Source organism: Cardiocondyla obscurior, linkage group LG21, assembly GCF_019399895.1.
Source record: "Cardiocondyla obscurior isolate alpha-2009 linkage group LG21, Cobs3.1, whole genome shotgun sequence".
NCBI classification, from domain to species: Eukaryota; Metazoa; Arthropoda; class Insecta; order Hymenoptera; family Formicidae; genus Cardiocondyla; species Cardiocondyla obscurior.
This window is the reverse complement of record NC_091884.1, coordinates 181,530-202,860: the sequence shown is the minus strand read 5'-3', so window position 1 is coordinate 202,860 and position 21,331 is coordinate 181,530. Positions and strand designations below refer to the sequence as shown.

Genomic DNA, 21,331 nt, shown 5'->3' with positions numbered 1-21,331 from the left:
GCTCGCTCTCCCCCCCGTCCCCCCTCACCACCCCGCGCTTACGTATTCATTACTCTCGTTCGATTTAATTGTAATATTAAATTAGTATGTCAAAACAAAGACGGTACTTCTCCCAGGTCGTCCTCGATCTCGAAAATCGCGAAGACCGTCTTTGCCTGGACGTATTAATTAAATATTAAAATTAATTCGAACCTTAAAATCGCGGACTAGACAGCCGACGTTGACTCTCGCTTGGCGTGAAGTCAAGCCAAGCGAGAGAGAACTAATCAGCGTCGGTTTTGAGCGGTAGCAATTAACAGTTAATTTACGCGTCACCCCAATTTTTTTAAGGTAGGATTTTAATGAAATATAAACGCACAGCTGCGTCAATCGCTCACGTGGTTTATCCATATTAATATTTCGTTTCATCAACGGCGGGATATCGACGACAAATTGACAAAAATATATTTCGCGTCTGGTATTATTTTTACAATCGACATTATTCGTAAAATTATGAGAAATAACTCGTAAATCGTACGGTTTCTTTTAATACGCGAGCTCTGAAATTAATGCTTTATATTTTAATAAACATTGTTTTGATTTTTAGTTTATCAAGTCTATAAAAAGAATTTGATCAGAAAAGTTTAATAAAATGTTTCTTTCTCATAAATCCAGATGCATGTAAAATCTTCAAGTATGAATTTAAATTCTGGTAGGAAGAGGAGTATCCATTTGCGTTGGAATGTATCGAATTTGTATATCTATTTCCTCTAGGTATCGAGAAAGTTAGTCACAAGATGCGCATCTACGATTTTTATACCCGCAAAAGTTACGTAAGGTGGGATATATCCGACAGACCTGTATTCGAAATAAATCTTCTATTTTTGTCGCTACTCCGATTCGGTGGAATTGACAATAAATTGAGAGGAAATATCTGCTTGAAGAATTATTAAAAAAAGAAAGAAAAAAAATTACGTGTAATTTAAAATAGTTATATGAGAATGTCTTGCATTTTTAGACGCTTTTTACGTGTCTGTCGAATGCATATATATATATCTCGACAAGAATGTAAAGAATATTTGGAACGCGTAGCATCGGTGAAGATAATTCCAGTGATGATGACGAGACAGATTCCCAAGACGGTGGTATCCTCGATCGAGCATTCGAAAGCGAGCGACGCTGCGTCGATGACCTGGAATGCTGGGCCAGAATTCGGTGACAAGTCGGTCCAGGGTACTTTTTTGTTCCTACCGACGCGTCTTAGCGCACGTTCGATGCACCTGTCGCATCGCCGAGATACCATCGTCGATCACGAATCTCTGCCAGCAAAACGATAAACTAGAAATCGCGAATTCTTGGGACGAACCCTCGAAACCCTTAATTTTTCTCGACGTTTTATAGGCCTTGCACACGCAAGTGATATATTCGGCAGATCTCGCACGTGTAATGATCATTTTTTAATTTAAACGCAAAGGTGTGGCCTTAAAAAAAATATAAAAATATTGAGATATTAAATTAATTTGAAGGAGTCAAATATTTTATTAATACGAGACCTTGCATCGACACGAAAACGGCGTCGTTGAAAGCAAGCGCATATCGCGGGAATTAAAAGCTCGCATTCTATAAATCCCTCTGGCGCAAGTGATTACATATTATATAAATTAAATCCGTTTGGAAGACATGTAAGAAATTACGATACTTGGTTGCGTGATTTGTGCGGAACGTCCGTAACGATACACTTCTTCATAGTTTCACTGAAAAAGAAAAAGCGCGTGGCTGTGGGATTAGATACGTCTCTCAGAAAGGGTTAATACGAGAAGCGTGCAGCGGGAAAGTGAACTAGAAAGGAGCGCGGACGTGGCAGACAATAGACAATGGGCGCGACGGAAGAGCGAGCGTATATAGATACTCGCATGCTGCAAGACTGAGCTGTTAATATGTGGAATATGTAGAATTAAAAAATTCGCAAGGTATCGCTTGTCCCGCCGCGATTCGACGTAGCGGAGCACGCGCTGCCGGCAGCGTCGCGTGGTTCGCGTGACTCCCCGAGATTTGCGCGTTCTCCAGGGGGAAGAAGCGCTCGTTGCTTCGCTACTTGATAAATTGACACGTGACGATGAACGATAAGCAGCTACCGGGTCCCGCCGCGAATGCTCCCGGACGGATAGTTTGCCGGTCCTAACCCGAATAACGATGACGTTTTTGCTTTCAGGGATCAGGATGCGGTGGATCGGTTACGTGGCCACGATTCTCTGGTGGTCGGGCATCGCCAGGTCTCTCAGCACGCTGAATCGAGGTCACAGTCAGTAGTTATTTCTTTTGGTGATTTAATGCACCCGTTTCGATAACCACACCCGGCGATATTGCTCCTCGCGGTAAAATCTTTTTCGGGCGCGCTCGCCTCTTCCGTATGTACTTTCGAACGATGCAGCTGGCTACTCCTCTCATTCCTTACCTTCCTCTCGTCTCCGCGATCTCCTCTTACATTCATCCTCCCTTTGCGTGGCATCCTTCCCCCGCCTGAAGGTTCTCCTTAAATGTATAACGCTTAATTGGAAGGAGAACTCGGTCAAGGTGCAGTCGGTCGTGCACGAGCGTGAGAAAAGAAAAGCGAAAGAAGCCGCTACTTTCTTTCTGTTTCGACGAATCTCCGACCGAAGGGAGAAGCTTCTTTACCTATTATAATTTATTTAATTTTTTTTATTTATTTTTTTTTTCTCGTTCCCAGATAATTGGCTCGCGCAGTCAGCTGTGAGCTTTGCTAGCGAAAACGGCGGGCTCTAAGTGTAACCGTGAGGGAAGAAAATCTATTGTTTAAAAATACAACGGTGCGACGTTAATTTTGCGTAATTGAATTTGCGTAACGGGATCCGTCGGATCGGATCGACGGGACTTTTGGAGACTTTAGGTACCGAGCCGAATTTAATAAACGCCCCGGCTCTCTACCGAGGTAAATTCCCTTCTCGATACAAACTTCCCCTTTGTAACGTAATGCATTCGCGATGCGGGCTGACACGATCGTGTTTCCACCGGTGAAAGCGACTGCGTGAAGCTCCTACATCGCCGTGGTCGTAATTTACGTTAGCCGAGTCTTACCGTGACTCGGTTAATGACTCGGGGCCCAGGTCTACGTACTCCTTCCAGTTATTAAGTTTCATTTTTTTTTAACACGATCTCTCACGCGTGCTTCGACAAGTGGTACACTTTCACCGAACTTGACGGCGAGGTGGAACCCATGTGTAACATGCGAGACAGTCTAATTGTCGAGCACGATATGACCTATCGTGCCGTACCGTGCGACACGATGTCACGCAACGTCATGCTTTACGTACGCCCGTCAGATTTAATGCGTGTAATCTCGTTACCCGGGGCACGTTTTGTTCGATTTTTCCGAAGGGCGGGCATAGAAACGCGAGTCTCTCGCGAAATTATAAGCTGTTAAATTCGTTGTGGCGGTATGATCGACGTGGGTGCGCTTTCATCACGCATTTAACGTTACACGCGCTGTCTACCTTCGAGACTCTGACGTGAGAAATGTATGTAATGGAGACGTGAGATTAAAGTCAGTTTGCATTTAATGGAGAACGCACGTAAGATGTAAATGAGATGTTGATCGTTTGCCGAGCTCCGCCGATCCGTCGCAAGCTGGAACGTTTTTTTTCTTTTTTCTTTCTGTTTTTTTTTTAAACGCAGGTTACAAAATTACTCCGAAGCCTTGCAAAGTGCCCGGTTCGGAGAGCAAAGAAGGCACGTGCATGTTCGTCTGGGAGTGTATCAAGTCCGAGGGCACGCACGTGGGTGTGTGCGTGGATACCTTCATGTTTGGCAGTTGCTGCGTTCACAACACGACGGTGAACACGATTGCCGCGCCTCATCATTCCCATCATCATCAACAGCACGACAGTGCGACGAGCACACTCAGGCCAGGCCTACCTTTAACAGGGCCAACTGCGAACGAGACAATTAGACTGACGTCAACTTCTCTCTTGGGCCTCTCCTCGATAGCCTCGAGTACCACGAAGCCGAGCCTGCAGTACCTTTCGGGATCTCACAACTCCGTCGCGAGCTCGACCAGACCGATGAAACCATCTTCGCATGGTATCGGGAGGCCTCTGCAGAAGAGACCGCATCAGGCCAAGCCGACGTCCGAGCACGATATTCAAGTACTCCAAACCCCTCCCGACGCGGCGGGATCCTCCACGTGGACGGAAGGACGACCGCAGGACACGAAAAGACCGGGTCATTCTCATCACCACAAGACTAGACCGGACGAAACTTTGAGCGAAATACCGTCTATTCCGAGCCAACTAGGTTTCAAGGATAAGCTCGAGACACATAACACGTTAATAGTACGCTTGCCAGGAAAAGAGCATGCCGACGACGAGATCGTTGGTTCGAGTGGCCCGAGCAAGCCAAACAAGCAGGGTAAACCGGGTAAACCGGGTAATCAAAGGCCCTTTGAGTCGAGACCGGACGACGGGAAGACCGAAGATGCCGATCTCACCGTACAGGAAACGATTAATCGACCGAATGTCAATTCCGTTATTGAAAGCGTAAGGAAGGAAACTTTATCATTATAACTCGCGATGACTTTCTGATTATGATTCGTGATTCAGCGAGATGACTTTGAAGGATTTCTTGTGTAACATTATTATCTCGTATCGCCCTCGTATCGAAATTCACTTTTCTTAAATCAGTCAAAACATTTTTTTTTTCTTATTTCTTTTTTCTTTCTTTTTTTTCACAATTTATTTGAATTATATTATAAAGATTTTGTACTTATTTTTATAAATAATATCAACGAGAAGAAAATTGTATCTCTTGCTTTGATTAAAGTTAATTATTTTATTCTTTTTTTTTTTTTTTTTCTTTTTATTTGAAGTGAAATTAATATTTGACGGAAATGTAATAAAAATATTTTTTCAACTATAAGACATGCAGTTAAGATATTTACTTACATCGTAGCTAGCGGAGCTATTTTTGGTGCAACCCAAGCAACGAATTTAATGAAATATCGATCTTCCGCCAGGAAACGGGGAAGGAGTCGCATCCAGGTTTGAATTTCGTGCACACTGAACGACCGCATTGGGCAACCAAGCCGGCGCAACCAAAGCCATCCTCGACAGATTTCTCAAAGCCGTACTTCTCAATGAAAACTACTACTTTCCGGCCAATAATTAGTCAGCCGGATCATAGGCCGAATTTCATCTCGAGGCCTAACTGGGTGTTGTCCACAAAGACATCCACGACAACGACTATTATTCCAACGTATGACAGGCAGCCTTCCACCAGGTATGCAACTCACCTTTTTAAGTCATGCATGAAAGTTTAAATCTAAAGCTTAAGTATATAAAAATATGTATTATCTTGTAATTCATCTCACATGCATATCATCGTGCATAAATTTATAGCGCTATATTATTCTTATTATTACTATTACATAAAGTGCATATTATATATTGTTACGAGCTTAACTTAAAATGTATCTTTCATTCTAGTGCAGCCGGATCCGTGCCACAAACCTCTCACTGGCAAGTGACGACAGAGCCGGCCTTTGTAACAAAACAGAAACCGTCATCGGCGTCGTCCTCATTCTCGTCATCCTTACCGACATCGTTCTCCTCGTCGTCATCTTCATCATTGTCATCGTCTTCGAAACCGATAACTGCGATTACCGTGCCGGAGACCGTACGAATACCGTCTTTAGGTACGAGTTCCCATTTCTGGTCGAACAGCTGGACCCCACCTAGGCCGTCCTTAAAACCACACTGGACCGACAGTCCCGGTCTTCTCCAGAATGGCCCGGAAAGCTTTCCACCGCGGCCGAGTCTAAAGCCGACCGAACCGCAACAGGTACCAATTAAAAATGTTAATATTTTTAATAAGGTCTTTTTATGCATATTAATAACGTATTTATAAAAAAAATGTATACTGAAAATTTTGGAAAGTCGATACGCGAGTCTGTGAACATTGTATGGCTTTCCGTTTTTCAGAACAGCGAGTATCAAAAGCCTTTGGGTTCGGCGCACTACATAACGACGTCCCACTTGGAGACTTCAACTAGGCCGCGACCCACGAAGAAAACCACAACGCAGAGCACCACGCCGTCCACATTGACGTCCTCTGCCAGCGGTACAACCAGTCCAACGAGTGCGACGGCGACAATGACGACTACGAGCAGCACGACCAGCGCGAGTAGCACGAGTTCCACGAGCGTCGCTACGACGCAGGGCTCGTCTACCACCGAGATGACGGGAAGCGAAAAAGGAACGGGTTCGGTGATGACGGTGGCGGCTGCCGACGAGAGTAAGAATATGCAATGCGGCGTACCGCCGCTATTTCCGCGACCGGAAACGAGGATCGTCGGCGGGAAGGACGCGTCGTTCGGGCGATGGCCTTGGCAAGTGTCCGTACGTAGAACCTCCTTTTTCGGGTTCTCGAGTACTCATCGCTGCGGCGGCGCGGTGCTCAACGAAAATTGGATTGCCACCGCGGGTCATTGCGTCGACGAGTGAGTATAATTAATTCCCGAGTAATTTCGGCTTATCGATTCTTCGATCGCGGACTTTTATATCCTATCCGATTTCAGTTTACTGACGTCACAAATCCGGATACGAGTCGGCGAGTACGATTTCTCGTCGGTGCAAGAGCGATTGCCTTATGTGGAGCGCGGTGTCGCCAAAAAGGTTGTGCATCCCAAGTACAACTTCTTTACGTATGAGTACGATCTCGCGCTGGTGAGACTCGAGAGCTCGTTGACGTTCGCAGCGCACATCTCGCCCATCTGCCTACCGGCGACAGACGACCTCCTGATCGGGGAGAACGCGACGGTCACTGGCTGGGGAAGATTAAGCGAGGGTGGAACGTTGCCCTCGGTGTTGCAGGAGGTAACGTATTGTTTTAACGATTTAATCCTTTCGAGAAAAAAAAAAAAAAGTCCGTCCTTTTCACTTTTATAAATTTCATTTTCAAGGTCTCTGTACCGATAGTGAGCAACGACAGGTGCAAATCAATGTTCCTGAGAGCTGGCAGACACGAGTTCATCCCAGATATATTTCTTTGCGCCGGCTACGAGACAGGCGGACAGGATTCGTGTCAGGTACATACCTGCGTGCTTATAATCGCCAACTATGTACCGTTTACTCGGTTGTTTTAAAGTTTTTATTGAAAAAGTTTCGCGTTCTTGCATTATACAGGGCGATTCCGGAGGCCCTCTTCAGGTTCGCGGAAAAGACGGCAGGTATTTCCTCGCTGGTATTATATCCTGGGGCATCGGCTGCGCGGAAGCTAACTTGCCGGGCGTCTGCACGCGAATATCCAAGTTCGTACCATGGATCTTGAAGAACGTTGCCTGAGTCGAATTTTATTCGATGAAGAGCGCGACGGAACGACACGGGGCAACTATCCAACGAAATTCATCGCGCGAATGAGTGATTCTTGCGGTGTCGTCTTGCGCGATATCAAAAAACATTATCCTAGATTTTTCACGCGAATAAAAATGCGCTTTCTATATCGTTTACATTTATTTATTTGCATTTACGCTGCCACTCGGGGAGTAAACATCTTGGTTGCTATATATACGAAAAAAAAATATACTTGACGCTATGCGACGTGAAATTTCGTGCATTATAGCAGCATACTGAACTGTATTTATACGAAAAAGTAAGTAAGGAAATAATATATTTGCTAAATTAAGAGTATAGCTAAACAAACGAGGGAAGTCTGAGTTGTGTAATAAAAAGATCAAAGGAGTAGTCCGATAGTCTCAAAGATACATCGTATCATTCTTGCCACGTTTCGAACATAAAGTACATAACATACACACATGCGCATGCACATACACATTCACGTACATATACACTAAAAAACATTAAGACTTATAAATTATACAAACATCGCTTTTTCTAATGTTACAAAATTAGATTGTCGATTTTATAACGTAAAACTTAAAGGATTTCAACTTGAATAAAGAAAAAAAAATCAGAAATTTGTGTAATTGCCGAAATTTGAAGTCTTTTTTTTTGTTTTTTTCTTTTGCAATAAATGCACGAGAAGAATTTACTTTTATTAATAAAGTAATTAATTAGCAAGATGTATAAAATGTTCGATCTACGGCGTGAGATAACTTGGAATGTTCTTCCAAATGCTCAACTTTGCACTTTCAAGTTATTCTCACATTGCCACTTTCTAATCTTTTATATTTCTTTATTTATAAATAGGAATTTGTACAGAGCACAATATTAATTACGTGTACTTGATAATAATTGTGTGCGAGCTAATAGAACAAGTCCACATTATAGAATTATTTATAAGCATCGTCTAATAAATGAGTGTTTATTTATACCTTTGCGATTGCTGATTACCTTCCTATAATATTCTCGAATTAAGCGGATCGTCCACTCGACCGGCGATTAGACTCACTGAAGTTTCGGTGTCGACGATGAAATAAAGGAATGGATGCAAAGCTGTAAATAACTCTGGTCCGGCTCTCTCGAATAGACCATTGCCTAAAAAAGATATAATAATTATCTTGCAAACTTTCACGAGAATTTTTTTCTTCGTGGAAAAAATTAAAAACATTGTTTTTTATTTTTTTTTAATATATTCAAACACATGTTTAATATTTTCTGTAATCTGCACATGCACATATAAAAATAAAGTAATAAAATATTTGTTTTTTAAGAGTTTAGTCGCGCATATAACACAAAGCTAATAATTTGTGCTATTTTGGTGCAGAGGAATTAGGAAAACTTTTAAATTATGACGAAAATTATATGCAAAAAAAAAGAAAAAAAATATCAACACTTTACGTTTTATAATTATGTTAAAGATCACAATTATATATTTGCGAACACATCATTTTCAGTTTCTTGACTCTCGCATTGATTCGCATGTATGATACATCACCGATTAATTTTAACATTTTTAGATGCGAAGTTCATTGACTTTCAACGCACGCGTTCTTGCTTTCACTGACAAAGTGAGTTGACAAAACTTCTTGCCTCCACATTTTTACGACGATAAGTTAGTTTTCACATAAAAGAAAATAATATAATGTTATAAACAGCAGTGAAACTTATTACAGCGAAAGCAATATTTGAATTTTTTTAACAATTACGAGTTTTTATTGAACAGTCAACTATAACATTATCGAATAACGTTGTCCAGTTGTATCATTCTGAAACATCGATTAAATTATATTAGATAAAAAATTGCAAGCGATAATTTAAAGGTAAATTGCCATCTTTTAAATTCGAAATATTCCACCATCCTAAAATTTATATTAAAAACCAAAAAAAAAAGAACAAGATATACATGGGCAAAAATAGTCAAAAGAATAATTTCAAAGAAACACTTGCAACGCCACAGCGATTCAGGAATCCTCGGTGAATGTAAAAAGAGGTGGCGCAAGGTCTTTTTATTGACTTCCTTTACGGACTCGAGCAGGATATCAGCAATTAAATTCAGTGAACTGAACAACAATACTGAGAATATTTCCAATAGTAATCGATAGTTTTATTCGAAAGCTTTACCTAGTGGCGTGAAAATGGATATTGCCTAGCTAATCGTCCTCGAATACTCGCGCTCTCGCAGATGCGGTCCACTCGCATCTCGCAGTTGCGTCATACATTTTTCAAGATTCAATTTTAACGTGTTTTACGCGAAACTAGAAAACGGATAGGTTTTCAGAAAAACGTTTAGCTAAATTATAAGCTAAATTAACGTGTAATTTTATGGTACGTCAAGGAGATAATGATTAATCGGCATATAATCACCATAAAAATGTAATTACGGTATACGGCGACTAAATTTCGTCTCCGAGAGTTTCTCAATCTTAAACGAGGACCGAGAACGTTCACGCGTAATTCCGGAAACTCGTAGGAACTCCGACAGCGTTTTGAAGCGCGGAAATGGTCGTGATCTTTAACGGCAGTCGGCGGTGTTAAGTAATGAAGACGCAACGTAACGTGAGAAAGAGCAACGGCAGATCGGGATGCGGATGCGAATAATAAAGAGAGAGAAAAGAAAGTGAAGAAACGAGCGAGCAAGGTAGTAACGACCGCTTAGAAGGGCCACTTTGTCGCCGCCTGTCGTTTACTAATTATGCGCGCAAATTACGTTTTCGAAGAGCACTCGAGTCGCGCGCGTGAAACTTTGTAATTTCACTCGCTAATACCGGATATTACGTAAACGTAATTATTTCTTCGAACATTATCTCCGACGCGGCCTGGGAGCCTCGTGGCGTCCGTCTCGCTGTTTGTTCTGCGCCTCCGCGACAAATTTAATCACCTGTATGCATTTAATGCCGGCCAGCCATCCGGTTAGTCAAACGCCCGAGATGTATCGAGGCGCTCATTTAATTTCGGTATGCTATTCAAAGTAATTTAATTCTAGCGTATCTAACACTAGAGATACGTACTGAGGTGTCATGCGATAATATAATTGCGCGAAATAGGCATCGGCAAAACGTGGCGAAGTAACAAATGAAATGCAAAAGGTACGATAACGTTCCATACGTATATACATATATGTAATAAAATTAAGTCACTTGAACGGACACGAATACTCGATTCACACCGACGGCAACTATATTATTATATTTACAGGCAGATGGAAGCAATTTACAAACAGCAAGAGAAGACGAAAAGAAAAGAAAAAGGTAAAATATATAATTAAGAAGTAAGGAATACTGGAAATGTCAAGGATTATACACGTAGCATGCAAAATTATATTAATTGGACTCTTAAATTCAGGACATCCGCATTAAAGAGCGAGGGATGCACTCACACGTGTGGAAACCGTTATGGAGTAATTGAAAGGTAAGTGCGATAGTGTATGATAAGCGTAAAAGAGTAAAAAGAACCTGGCGGTAGATATCGATAATAGTCCCTTCGAGGTGGAACGACATTAGGCGACTCACGAGAATGGGTCCGGTCGGGTTTCATATAATTCCTTATATTAACCCCTATACTTTGTTGCACATCTCTGGCATATACACCGAGATCAGATGTCATGGGCGATAAGTCGGCCACTCTCGGCTCGAACACATCCAGAATTCCCAGCTGCAAAAAAAAAAAAAAAAAAGAAAATGTTAGAAGGAAGGAAGGAAGATCACTTAAAGAAATTATGTAAACCTCGACGGAAATATCGATGCAAATACACCCTAGTCACGCATACGTCGATAATAATCTTCTCTTATACTTCCTTGATCTCTATTCCTCTCTACTCGTGTAACGTTAAGAAAAATAATGTTACTTTTTTTTTAGTTATACACGATGTTTTCTGAAAAGGATTATAAAATAACATTTAAATGATTTAACTCTGATCTGTATTAACTTTTGATTATCGGTGGAGCTTTGAAATCAATGTACCGTGAAAAATAGAAACAATAAAAGACTGCTATAAATTTGAAATATACTTATTCTTTAATTTGGCGTTTGCATTTTGACGGTCTGCATTTGATAAAACATTAATGTCGAAAAGGAATATCACATAATTTACTTACCCTCTGCAAAAGTGACGTCAGGGTGACAAAACCACGCAGCATAAACGATGGTATAGTGGCCCTGACCCAAGTAGGTTGTAATCGCTTCCTCAACAGTCTTAATGACTTCCCGCTGAGATCCCTCGCCAGACGATGCGTGTCCGTTTTATCCGTGGGCATGAAAAGTATAATGTTGTATCGGGGATCCTTGAATATGATTATAAAATAACACAAGTATTGCTCAATTGTACTCGAAGCTGTCTTGAAAGAATTTATTAGAAGGCGAATTAGGTTGCACTGAAATTTTTACGCAATACTTACGTCCAAAGGAAATTCGAGGGCGACAGCGTGCAACGATGGAAAGTATGCGAAGGGCAATACAGCGATGTATCTCGAAGCTGATACCGAGGAGATGTCGCAACCATTCACTAAAAATGACATCTCCGTCGACGAATCCCCAACGGAAGATTCGCCTAAATTTACTGTGTTATATGACTTCCAAATTTCTAGATCTTGCATCCAAATGCCTTCGTCTAAAAAATAAAATTCCATCAATCATATATCCATCGATATAAATATATAATAAAAATATAATAAAAATGACAATTTTTTTCTGTTACGTATAATTTCATAATTCTCTGAACGAAAACATTAATTAGTATTCACGACTTAAACAAGATTTGTGAGTATCGTAAAATGTTAATTAATATTTATTTAAAAAATTATTAATCTCACCCGGGTAGCTAGAAAAGTATCCACGTGGACTTCTTTCTTCGCGAAGACTTGGCGATTCGTCCGTTGACTCGTCTTTAACGGTGTTAATTAGATCAATTTTTTCTCGATCCATCAAAATCATATTTTCATTTAAAAATGACGCGGCCATCTGATTATCCACAGAGCTCATTGTTGAATTCTCAATCGTCAAGTTATTTTCAGTCAGATTACCCGACGTCGCGTTTATTTCTGGAACAGACGTTGCGGAATTGTCTACGATAGCGCCGTCAATGGTCGTCATTGCGAGGTCATTCGCAGTGATCATTCCCGGAGTATTCCCGGTTAGAATATTCGCCTCGGTACTCAATTGTGAAATAACGCCGTTCACCATCGTTTCGGTAACGGGACTCGGGATAGTCTCGTTCGTGCCATTCAGAATTTCTGGGAGGACAGTGGTTAACGAATTCATGCTAACGGTACTAAAGGTCGCATTTGATGCAAACATATTGGCCGGCATCGTGTTAACGACGGTCATGCTGGCAGCCATCAACGCATCGGTACTCTCGTCCATTGCAATCATCATAGACGACGAATCCGAAATCATCGTCTCTTCTGTTCTTGGTACCTCAGTGATAATACTTGGAGATACTTGACCGGTGGAACTCGTTGGTAACATCATGTCAGGACTGATCCCAACTGCCGCTGTCGCGTTCGCGCCTGTCGACGCTTGAATACCCTCGTTAGGAACGTTGCTTGTCCCGGTGTTGCTGACCGTCGAGGAAATCTGCGAGCTTTGATTGCCATCGACCATGGCTGTTGTCGTAGCAATCGTTTGGTTGTTTAGATTTATCATCGGCGTAATCGTATTCGGCGAACCCGCGACAGTTTGCGTGCCAGCGGATGGACTCGACTGGACACTTTCGCCGGAAGTGACCGCCGTTGAGGCATTTCCCGATTGCGTTGACATGTTTTGAGCGACTATTCCGGCGCCGGTGACCGGAGTCAATGTCGATTGCATGTTGGGTGGATTTGTCGGTGTCATCGTGACATTTAGCTGAGTAACGTTGGCCGCGGTCAGTGGACCGAGAGTTTCCGCACCAGCCGGAGGAAGCGTGGTAGCATTCATTAACATCGTCGTTGTCATGTTCCCTGCCGGGAGCGTAGACGTCGGAACTTCAGTTGTATTTGACGAGTCTGTCGGGCTAACGGTAACATTCGCTTCAATACTCGACAAATCGAAGCCATAAAACCTCAGAATGTCTTCATACTCGGGACGGAGTCTGGTATTCTCCTTGCTTAGCGTCAATCCGCCGAGAAAGCCATCGGCGTTAAGATAACTCTTGAAATCAACAACAATATAACTTGTTACGTACACACTTGAATTATAATCTCACTTATAACTATTACTAATTTATTTTTCCAGAGGAATATTTTTAATGACGAGAAATCGGTGAAAATTAATGTATAAAATCAAAAAAAATATTTAAAAAATGCTTAAACGATGTCTGAAAAGATCATCATCGAAACATTCATATCGCACTCTTACTCGTAGCCGTCGGTTGATATCTCTGAAACCGATTCTGGTGACATCCCGGTTGGCTGGTAGGCCTAAGGCGTGGGCAATTTGTTGACTTCCTCTACCCGCAGATCCCTCGTAGAGCGCCGCGAGAACGAAGGCAACTCCCGTGGGCGAAAATGCGACATTTCCACGTGACGAATATTGCTGAAGAATCTTCACCCCGAGACCATTAACGACGTCTGTGATCAAGTCGACTGGACGTTGCTGCGTGTCCGCGTGTCGATACCATGGATCGTACCTATAAGCGAAGGCGGACGATACTGCTGCAACACAACACCGGTGAGAAACTTCAAAATTCACTACATTGTCTAATTCACATTATCAACACACATCATCTACTTTTTTTTTTTTTTAACTTAAAGCCTTCTCACTCCCGGTTTCTTCACGAGCTGCAATTATACTACTGTAACACGGTTCTTCTTCAGATTTATGAAATAGAACAATTCGACCTCCGCTTTCTCGCTCTTTCTACATAAATATAAAAAGAAGATCAATAAAAATATATTTACTCGCCTACGCTTATTTAAGGGAGAAACTTCATTAAAAGATTAATCGAAAACATGAAAATAATATTAAAACAAAGCAAAAAAAAAAAATTAATTAAAGTAAGCGGGATTACGTACGCAGTAGTATCACAATCAGATGCAATGACTTTCCCATCGTTTCCGGGACACTGCTTCCTTTTCGATATCTCCGATCGTTGCGTCGATGCCGGAGACGAAATCCGCGACGACGCTATCCAGCCGGTTCTAGTCCCAGGATTAGCCTTAGTCGTCCGCGGTCTACGTCGAGACTGGCTGACGCGAATCAGGTACGCTAGGCTGGCCACCTGGCTCGATTGAGACCCGCTTAAGGAGCCCGTCGGAGCGCACGAGGCCCGCTTGGGGCCCGTTCGAAGAGCGCCGATTACTACCGCGACTTCTTAAGTGGCTAAGGTCGTGTAATCCCCGTTAAATTGCGCACATAACTTCCCTCCTAGTTTCCAATTCCTTTCTCCGCTATTCTTATCTCAAGTATTCTTTTCGAGGTCTCAATCTTCCGGCGTTTTGACAGAAAGGGAGTTCTAGCCGTTGCGCATCGTCGCATTCATCTATGCTCACGTTCATGATTTCGAACATCGTTACAGAACATTAAATATGTGCGTGTGTATTATTCTTCGTTCACAATTCAATGGCAAAGATATTACGATTTCATATTGAAGTAAATATGTTAATAAAAAACTGCCCGAAGGATATCGTTACGTAATTGAACTTCTTCAAAGTATTATGATCACATTATTTTCGACATAAAATGATAAAAGTAATTCGTCAAAATAAAATTAAATAAAAAAAAAAAATAAAACCCGTTTGTCACGAGTAAGCCGAAATTCGTCGCCGACCACCAATGGTCTATCCACGCCGGCTGGAAATCTTCGAAAATATGCGGATATTATCGCGCGCGATAACGGTAGTGGCGATCGGCGCGGTCGTCACGGAGGCACAGTGAAGGCGAAGTAAAGATCTGCTTTCGACTGATCCAAGTAGAAGAATCACCGCGAATAAAGCATTACGTAATATCGTTATGACTTTTACTGCACGTCGCAAACTGTGCTGAGTGCGCAATTCAAAATCCAGGTTCTGACGCGCGAATCAACAATGGAAACGCCGCGGATCATTATCCCGCGCACTCCAAGAGTAATGCTTCCCTGACGTGTCTCTTTTCTCATCTCATTTCTCGTCCCATTACATCGTCTATTTAATTCGCAAAGCTAATTAATTATTACTGACACGTCGAAATAATCGGCTATTTTTTAGAATAAAATTTTTACATTAATTATTGAGCATAAGAACACTAATTTACATGGTCTCTAAATTATCTTATCGAATATATTCTACGATTGCTGTAAAGAAATCTGTGCCGAAAAATCACGTCACCTAAGTACATAATTCCCAATTAAGCAATTGTTAATTGCAGCCTAAGAAATCGCGAAGACACAGTTGCAAAAATAGTCCCTGTAATTTATACTGGCTACAACGATAAAATCTACTTGCTCATGCGGATGCTTTGCCCAATGGCGAAGCTATTTCGACAATAGTAGAGACACATTTGATCTGTCATCTATTCGGCGTAGTATGCGACTCAAGAGACAAAAGGCTGAATCAACTTGCGTCTCTTCGACACTTTGCGCTTATGCCAGCAAAATTCGCAGCACAAAAGAAACATCGATCCGGTCACGCCTGAAAGGAGCACAATGAGAAGCTGCTTTTACTCCTACAAGGTGTTTTATTACGCTTCACCGAGCACGGTGGTACCACGCACGAAAAACACGTTACCCATGAAGAGCACGAAAAATATCCCCTGCATATCCGTGACGTTTACTTTGCGCTCGTCTACGGCTTGGTTGGTGAGACTGTCCGAACATTTGTCTTTTATTGGTATTTGCTCCGTTATCCACTTGTTCATTAATCCAGACTCGTGCATGCGGTGTAACCTGCGTAAAAAAGCTTATTCAGTTAATCAATTTTGAAAAAACGTAGGTAAGCACGAATAATCGCCTAATTGCGACAAATACGAAACGACTAGTCGAAGTCAAAGATCCACAATAAAACTAAATAAAATTATAAAAGTTACATGCAATTTGTACATTATTAAAAAAAACTTGCTTTAAAAAAATTAAGATTGTCGTAAATAATAATACATTATTTAATGACTATCATAAAATTGATCTAGTAAAACAAAACGATATAACGGAATTTTTTTCTTACTCAGAGTTGATGATTTTTGTATAAGGACTATCTTTTCCAATAACCATCGCTATGGGTTCGTCCATAAATTCATCAGTGCTCAAAGAAAAGGCGCATCCTTCGGTTAATAACAGATCGTTTCTCATCACAAATCTGCTTAAGCAATGCATAATCGTCATTTTTATCTATCGGACTAATTCGTTTAGCATGCAGGACAAAATATTTAAACGACAGAATCTCTATTTATCGCGAAAGAAAGTAGGTTTTTATTTAAAAAAAAAAAATTAATCTGTATATTATGAGATTACCTTAACGTACTTCTCCAATCGATCAACGCGTGCTTGCCCGCCTTTACCCGCTCAATCATTTCCGTTTCTTGCGATGCGTTATGAATTATAGATCGCTCCAGAAGAATATGATACTTTTCTTCATCGGCATTTTTTAAATACTCTTCTAAAAAGCTGCCATTAGGAAAGCCCCAAGTTAATCTGTCTTTATGAGCAATGAGGTTTTCTATAGTTAAAATAGCTGCGTCCATATTCGGGAATGTCAAAAACGCGACCAAGCTTCCGGAATAAGTCGCTACTAAAACCATCACAACCAGCCACCAGACACCGACCAACAGACGAGCGCTGTCAGAATGAGGTAAGTACATTCCTCCTAAAATCATTTACACTTTTATCCTACTTCCAAAAAAAAGATGAGCATAAACGAAAAAAAAAAAACCATGAACAAGTAATATAGTTTTATAATTAACAATAAGGAGACATTAATAAATAACGAATATATAAAAAACAATTTGACAAGTGTGGAATATCTTGCACGCAAAATAAAAAGAAAGAAGCAAGATACCTTGCTGAAGTAAGGCCCCGTAGACGTACCACACGCATTGCCAGGAGGAATTTAGTCCTGACGTTCTCGTGCTACTTGGACTGTACTTGTGAACCAGGTACAAGATTGGACCCATTATTAAAATGGAAGCTGCCAGACAGGCCCACGTCTACGAGAAAAATTCGTTTGCTTGAAGGCATGCATGTATAGGCGCGCAAAAATAAAAATCAGAAGTAATCAAATTAATTAAATAAACTAAAAAAAAAAAAAATTAGTACGCCAATTAATAAGCTCTACTATCCGATCTCGAGATGTTTTATATAACGTATTGCATAGTTTACCTCTTTGGCAAAAGGTTCGGTGAACAATAACGCTCTCGAAAGTTGACTTGGTTTTGCCGTCAGAAAGCTATACGTCTGCATAAAAATCGGCAAAGTAAAATTGATCTGTCCTTTTCCGTGATCATTTACAGTATACGCGCAAGCCGCGAGAAGGACTTTCTTCTCCAAAATCATATTTATTATCTGTGACGGCATTTCTCTCGTAGTCGATGTTAATACCTAAAATTATATTTAACGTTGTAGCATATTAATTTTGAATAAACTACAATTTAAAACAGCTTGCATAGAAATCGTACAATTAAATCATGAATTTTATTTACAATTTAAAGCTTTTCTTTTTTTCTTATTCAAGTATCATTATACTTATGCAACAATATAGCGAGATTTTAATCTGAACTTTGTTTCGCATAGCTTTACCACGTCGGTTGCAGTCTCGTTACGAATAAACTTGACGACGGTTCGATTGTTCGCCGGGCTAAGTACCGTGTAGGTGAAGTTCATTTTTCTCGCTAGATATTTGATTACGTCAAAAACCAGCCCGCCGTATTCCTTTACGCCAGAACTGCTCAACGAGATTATCTGCCACGGTGGATTCTAAAAGAATGAAAATTATATCCGGAACCTGCTCACAATTACGCGGGTGGGGAAATGATTTTTACACGAGATAACATACATGATACGTGGCGATCGGCACACTGATCCCTCGAAAACCGTGTACGACGTGCGGAAAAATAGCATCTGTCAAATTCGCACCTAGAAATGGCATCCACGTACCCGAATCGATCAAGTGCGCTACATTTTTACCATGCACGAAGAAATTGCCCCACGTTATAGCTGAAGCAAACCGCCAACACAGGCATTTGCCACAGATACCACCTGTATCTGCACTCTCGATAAGTTTTACCTGTAGGAAATAAATCGCCTTGATGACACAAATTAAATATATCTAAAAGCAAATGTAGTCTAAACGATAAATAAATCAAGGAATACGAACGTTGATACTTTTTAGAAGTTCCTGACGTCTCTGCTGTCTATTTAATCGAACGAATTCGAATTCCTCATCGCTCATATGACTGTACAATTCTATTTCAGTCATCAGAGATATCTTTAAAGCATTAGCCAATGCCGAAACTAATTCTTGGACGTAACATCTCAAAGTAATCTGTAAAATTTTTTTATTTTATTTAATTAATTCAGTTATGCTAATAAAGGTAATTAATTAATAAAATTACATTGCAATATGTCTCGCTGTCCGTTGCATTGTAAATGAAAGCCACGTTGCTGCCTTCTGACAATAAATCAACGAAACTGGTAATATTCGTGGAGTTCCGCATTGCGCTATCAGTGATGACGTATAACCACTGGCTATCGGGCTGGGCCATATTTAAACTCTTTGTCTAAATATATACAAAGCGCCAAGTTAAACTTAAAGAAATAATTCAAAACGAGAGTCGCAAGATTTCTACAATTCGAGCATTTGACACAAAATGTCTATGTACTTTTCAAAATCTATATTGGAGGACTCATTTATGAATCTCGTAAATTATGAATTATTTTATTATCTTTTTATTACTTTAATCCTGCCACTCGAAATTAATATACGAATATAAATAAAAAAAAAAAGAAGCTTTCTTACAACTTCCATAACGTCACCAACTGTTTCTACCGTGACGATTATGAGAAAACATCTTCCCAACTGATCCACATGGAAGTTCTCGAGCATGTTTTTAATATAGCTCCTTCTGCTGTGTTCAGAATTGGCGTGTTTAAAAGCGAACAATGATCTAGAAATCATGCTAAACTTTTTGTTCGGCAATGCGGTTGATATAGCTTTTGTGACTCCACTAATCATGTCTCTACCTAAAATCCGTCGTAGACAAAACGCGTTTTTAATGCAAATACCAAAAAGTGATATAAAAACATAAAATATTGATGCTTTAAATTATATCACCGAAGGTATCGTCGTGCAATATGTTGATATTGTTCCAGGATAAAGCATCAATTGTCCTTAAATCGAAGAAAATCTGGGCCAATTCTTTCCCTGGCGATATTAAAGGAACGCTTACTCCTTCGGAAACGGGAAGCCGCGGACAGCCTTGGTCTTTAAATAAATAGAATAAAACGAAACTATAGCTTTGCGTATCGTATCGTCATATAATTATTGAACATTTCTCATACACACCTGTTATTGCTAAATGTAAGAGCTCTTCTTTGTGAGCTACCTCATGAAGCCTCCACATTTGATAACACGTTGCCACGGATAGAAGAACGGTATACTCTTTATATATATTACATGTAAAAAAAGAATAAAAGAAAATTACTTTTTAATTAAAAAATTCTAGTTAACTATTTATCTGCTCATTTAACTGCTTATTCAAGTATTATATTTATTCAACGCGTTTGCTTTTACCTCGAAGATTATTTACTTTCGTTCCACGAAAAATATGCACGTTGACATCACCTGCACGCATCTTTTCTTCCATAATCGTCATGATAAAATTGTAAATGTTTTTTACTATGTCGTTATACTCGGCATTGTTATCGAAGAAACTCTTGTCGATAGCGACCGCTAAAAATTTTAAAGATTATTTTTTATTATGAAATCAGTGGCGATATTAAAACGTACATAAAAAATACGAAGGAAGAATTGTTCATACCCATTGAGACATTGGCGGATATCAGCGATGGGAAGTCATTGAAAGCGTTACCAGAATTTAGGAACCACGCGAGAAGGAAGACGGAAATCATGTCCGCTGACGGTTCGCATTGATGCCTGTCGCGTCAATCAGTCGATATATAACCGAGAACATCGTTCAATGATATATGAATTCATTATTTTCGTCGAATCATTATTATGACTACGTCGAGTTCGGTCGAAACGCAATCCGTGGACTGAGCGTGGCCTCCGGCTTACTTTTGTATCACGAATCGCAGGGAGAAATTGATCGATTTCTTTAATAAGTTATCAAAGAACGATCGAAACTCATTGCAGCTTGAACAAAGTGCAGGGTGGCCTGCGCGATACCCTTGGTGAAATTAGACCGTACTGAAAAGTCATTTCACAGGAGAGATAAAACATACGCCGACGCCGTATTCGATTCTTCCTTGACCTGAATAATAAGTTGAGAAAAGTCACTCGCGTAACAAGCAGGATATTATAAACAAAAGAAGTCGAGTAAAATAAAATGAGTTTTCTTATTACCTAGCTTTATTACATGCTAGCTGTAATTGCCTGATATCTCTTGACGGAAGTCAAAAGGCGAGACGTAAAAGTTATAAATGCGCTGCGGTCTACCACTTTTCTCCGTCCGATGCTAACGCGTGATAAGAATGCAATCTCCATTGTCTGCGTTCCGTTGCAAATGCCCGTGCAGGAGACGCAGGAACAGAGAACAAAGTAGCATCGGAAAATTTTAAACTGCATTTTAGTGACGTGTGCACGCCGAAGAGCAAATATGGCGTTTTCTGCGGACGACGAGCGGCTAGCGCACGTAACCCTATGCGGCGGAGGCAGGGAATGAAAAAACAGAGGGAAATCGGTCATCGGCAATCCGGCCGGCGCGGTACATACGTGCGGCACATGTGAAACTCGACGCACACGACTCTAAAGTTACGTTCGCTAGCTGCCGTCGGTGCAGCAAACGTCATATCTGTCTTCTAGCGTACGTACAACGTGAAA

The 21,331-nt window shown here is 40.8% G+C and overlaps 3 protein-coding genes across 5 annotated transcripts in view; 1 reads left to right on the top strand and 2 right to left on the bottom strand.

Annotated features, from left to right (window-relative positions):
• LOC139110619 (serine proteinase stubble) overlaps positions 1–8,059 on the top strand; it is a 29,286-nt gene extending 21,227 nt beyond the window's left edge. For both annotated transcript variants that reach the window (XM_070670485.1, XM_070670486.1), the window contains exons 2-9: positions 2,192–2,281; positions 3,673–4,532; positions 5,009–5,271; positions 5,478–5,832; positions 5,973–6,490; positions 6,569–6,866; positions 6,953–7,078; positions 7,176–8,059. In XM_070670485.1, coding sequence (XP_070526586.1) covers positions 2,200–2,281; positions 3,673–4,532; positions 5,009–5,271; positions 5,478–5,832; positions 5,973–6,490; positions 6,569–6,866; positions 6,953–7,078; positions 7,176–7,334 — 2,661 coding nt within the window. In that variant the 5' untranslated portion in view covers positions 2,192–2,199 and the 3' untranslated portion in view covers positions 7,335–8,059. The remainder of the gene's footprint in view (positions 1–2,191; positions 2,282–3,672; positions 4,533–5,008; positions 5,272–5,477; positions 5,833–5,972; positions 6,491–6,568; positions 6,867–6,952; positions 7,079–7,175) is intronic.
• Positions 8,060–8,163: 104 nt separating this feature from the next.
• Positions 8,164–15,421, bottom strand: LOC139110623 (serine-rich adhesin for platelets). Of its 2 annotated transcripts, none has more exons than XM_070670497.1 (7): positions 14,381–15,421; positions 13,725–14,017; positions 12,200–13,517; positions 11,786–11,997; positions 11,486–11,671; positions 10,844–11,042; positions 8,164–8,486 (listed from the first exon to the last, which is right to left on the bottom strand). In XM_070670497.1, exons 1-7 carry the CDS (start codon positions 14,415–14,417, stop codon positions 8,347–8,349), a joined length of 2,385 nt encoding a protein of 794 aa, XP_070526598.1. In that variant the 5' UTR covers positions 14,418–15,421; the 3' UTR covers positions 8,164–8,346. The 2 variants fall into 2 exon arrangements, with proteins under 2 accessions (XP_070526598.1, XP_070526599.1); XM_070670498.1 differs by having other exon boundaries at positions 10,901–11,042.
• Positions 15,422–15,526: 105 nt separating this feature from the next.
• Positions 15,527–21,192, bottom strand: Ir93a (Ionotropic receptor 93a). The gene is given in 16 exon segments (XM_070670487.1): positions 15,527–15,973; positions 16,070–16,227; positions 16,502–16,633; positions 16,789–17,140; positions 17,333–17,480; positions 17,653–17,871; positions 18,070–18,246; positions 18,326–18,556; positions 18,647–18,814; positions 18,885–19,049; positions 19,289–19,512; positions 19,604–19,753; positions 19,835–19,930; positions 20,063–20,221; positions 20,310–20,412; positions 20,414–21,192. Coding segments are annotated over 16 exon segments (2,652 nt in total). The 5' UTR covers positions 20,486–21,192; the 3' UTR covers positions 15,527–15,875.
• Positions 21,193–21,331: the final 139 nt, after the last annotated feature.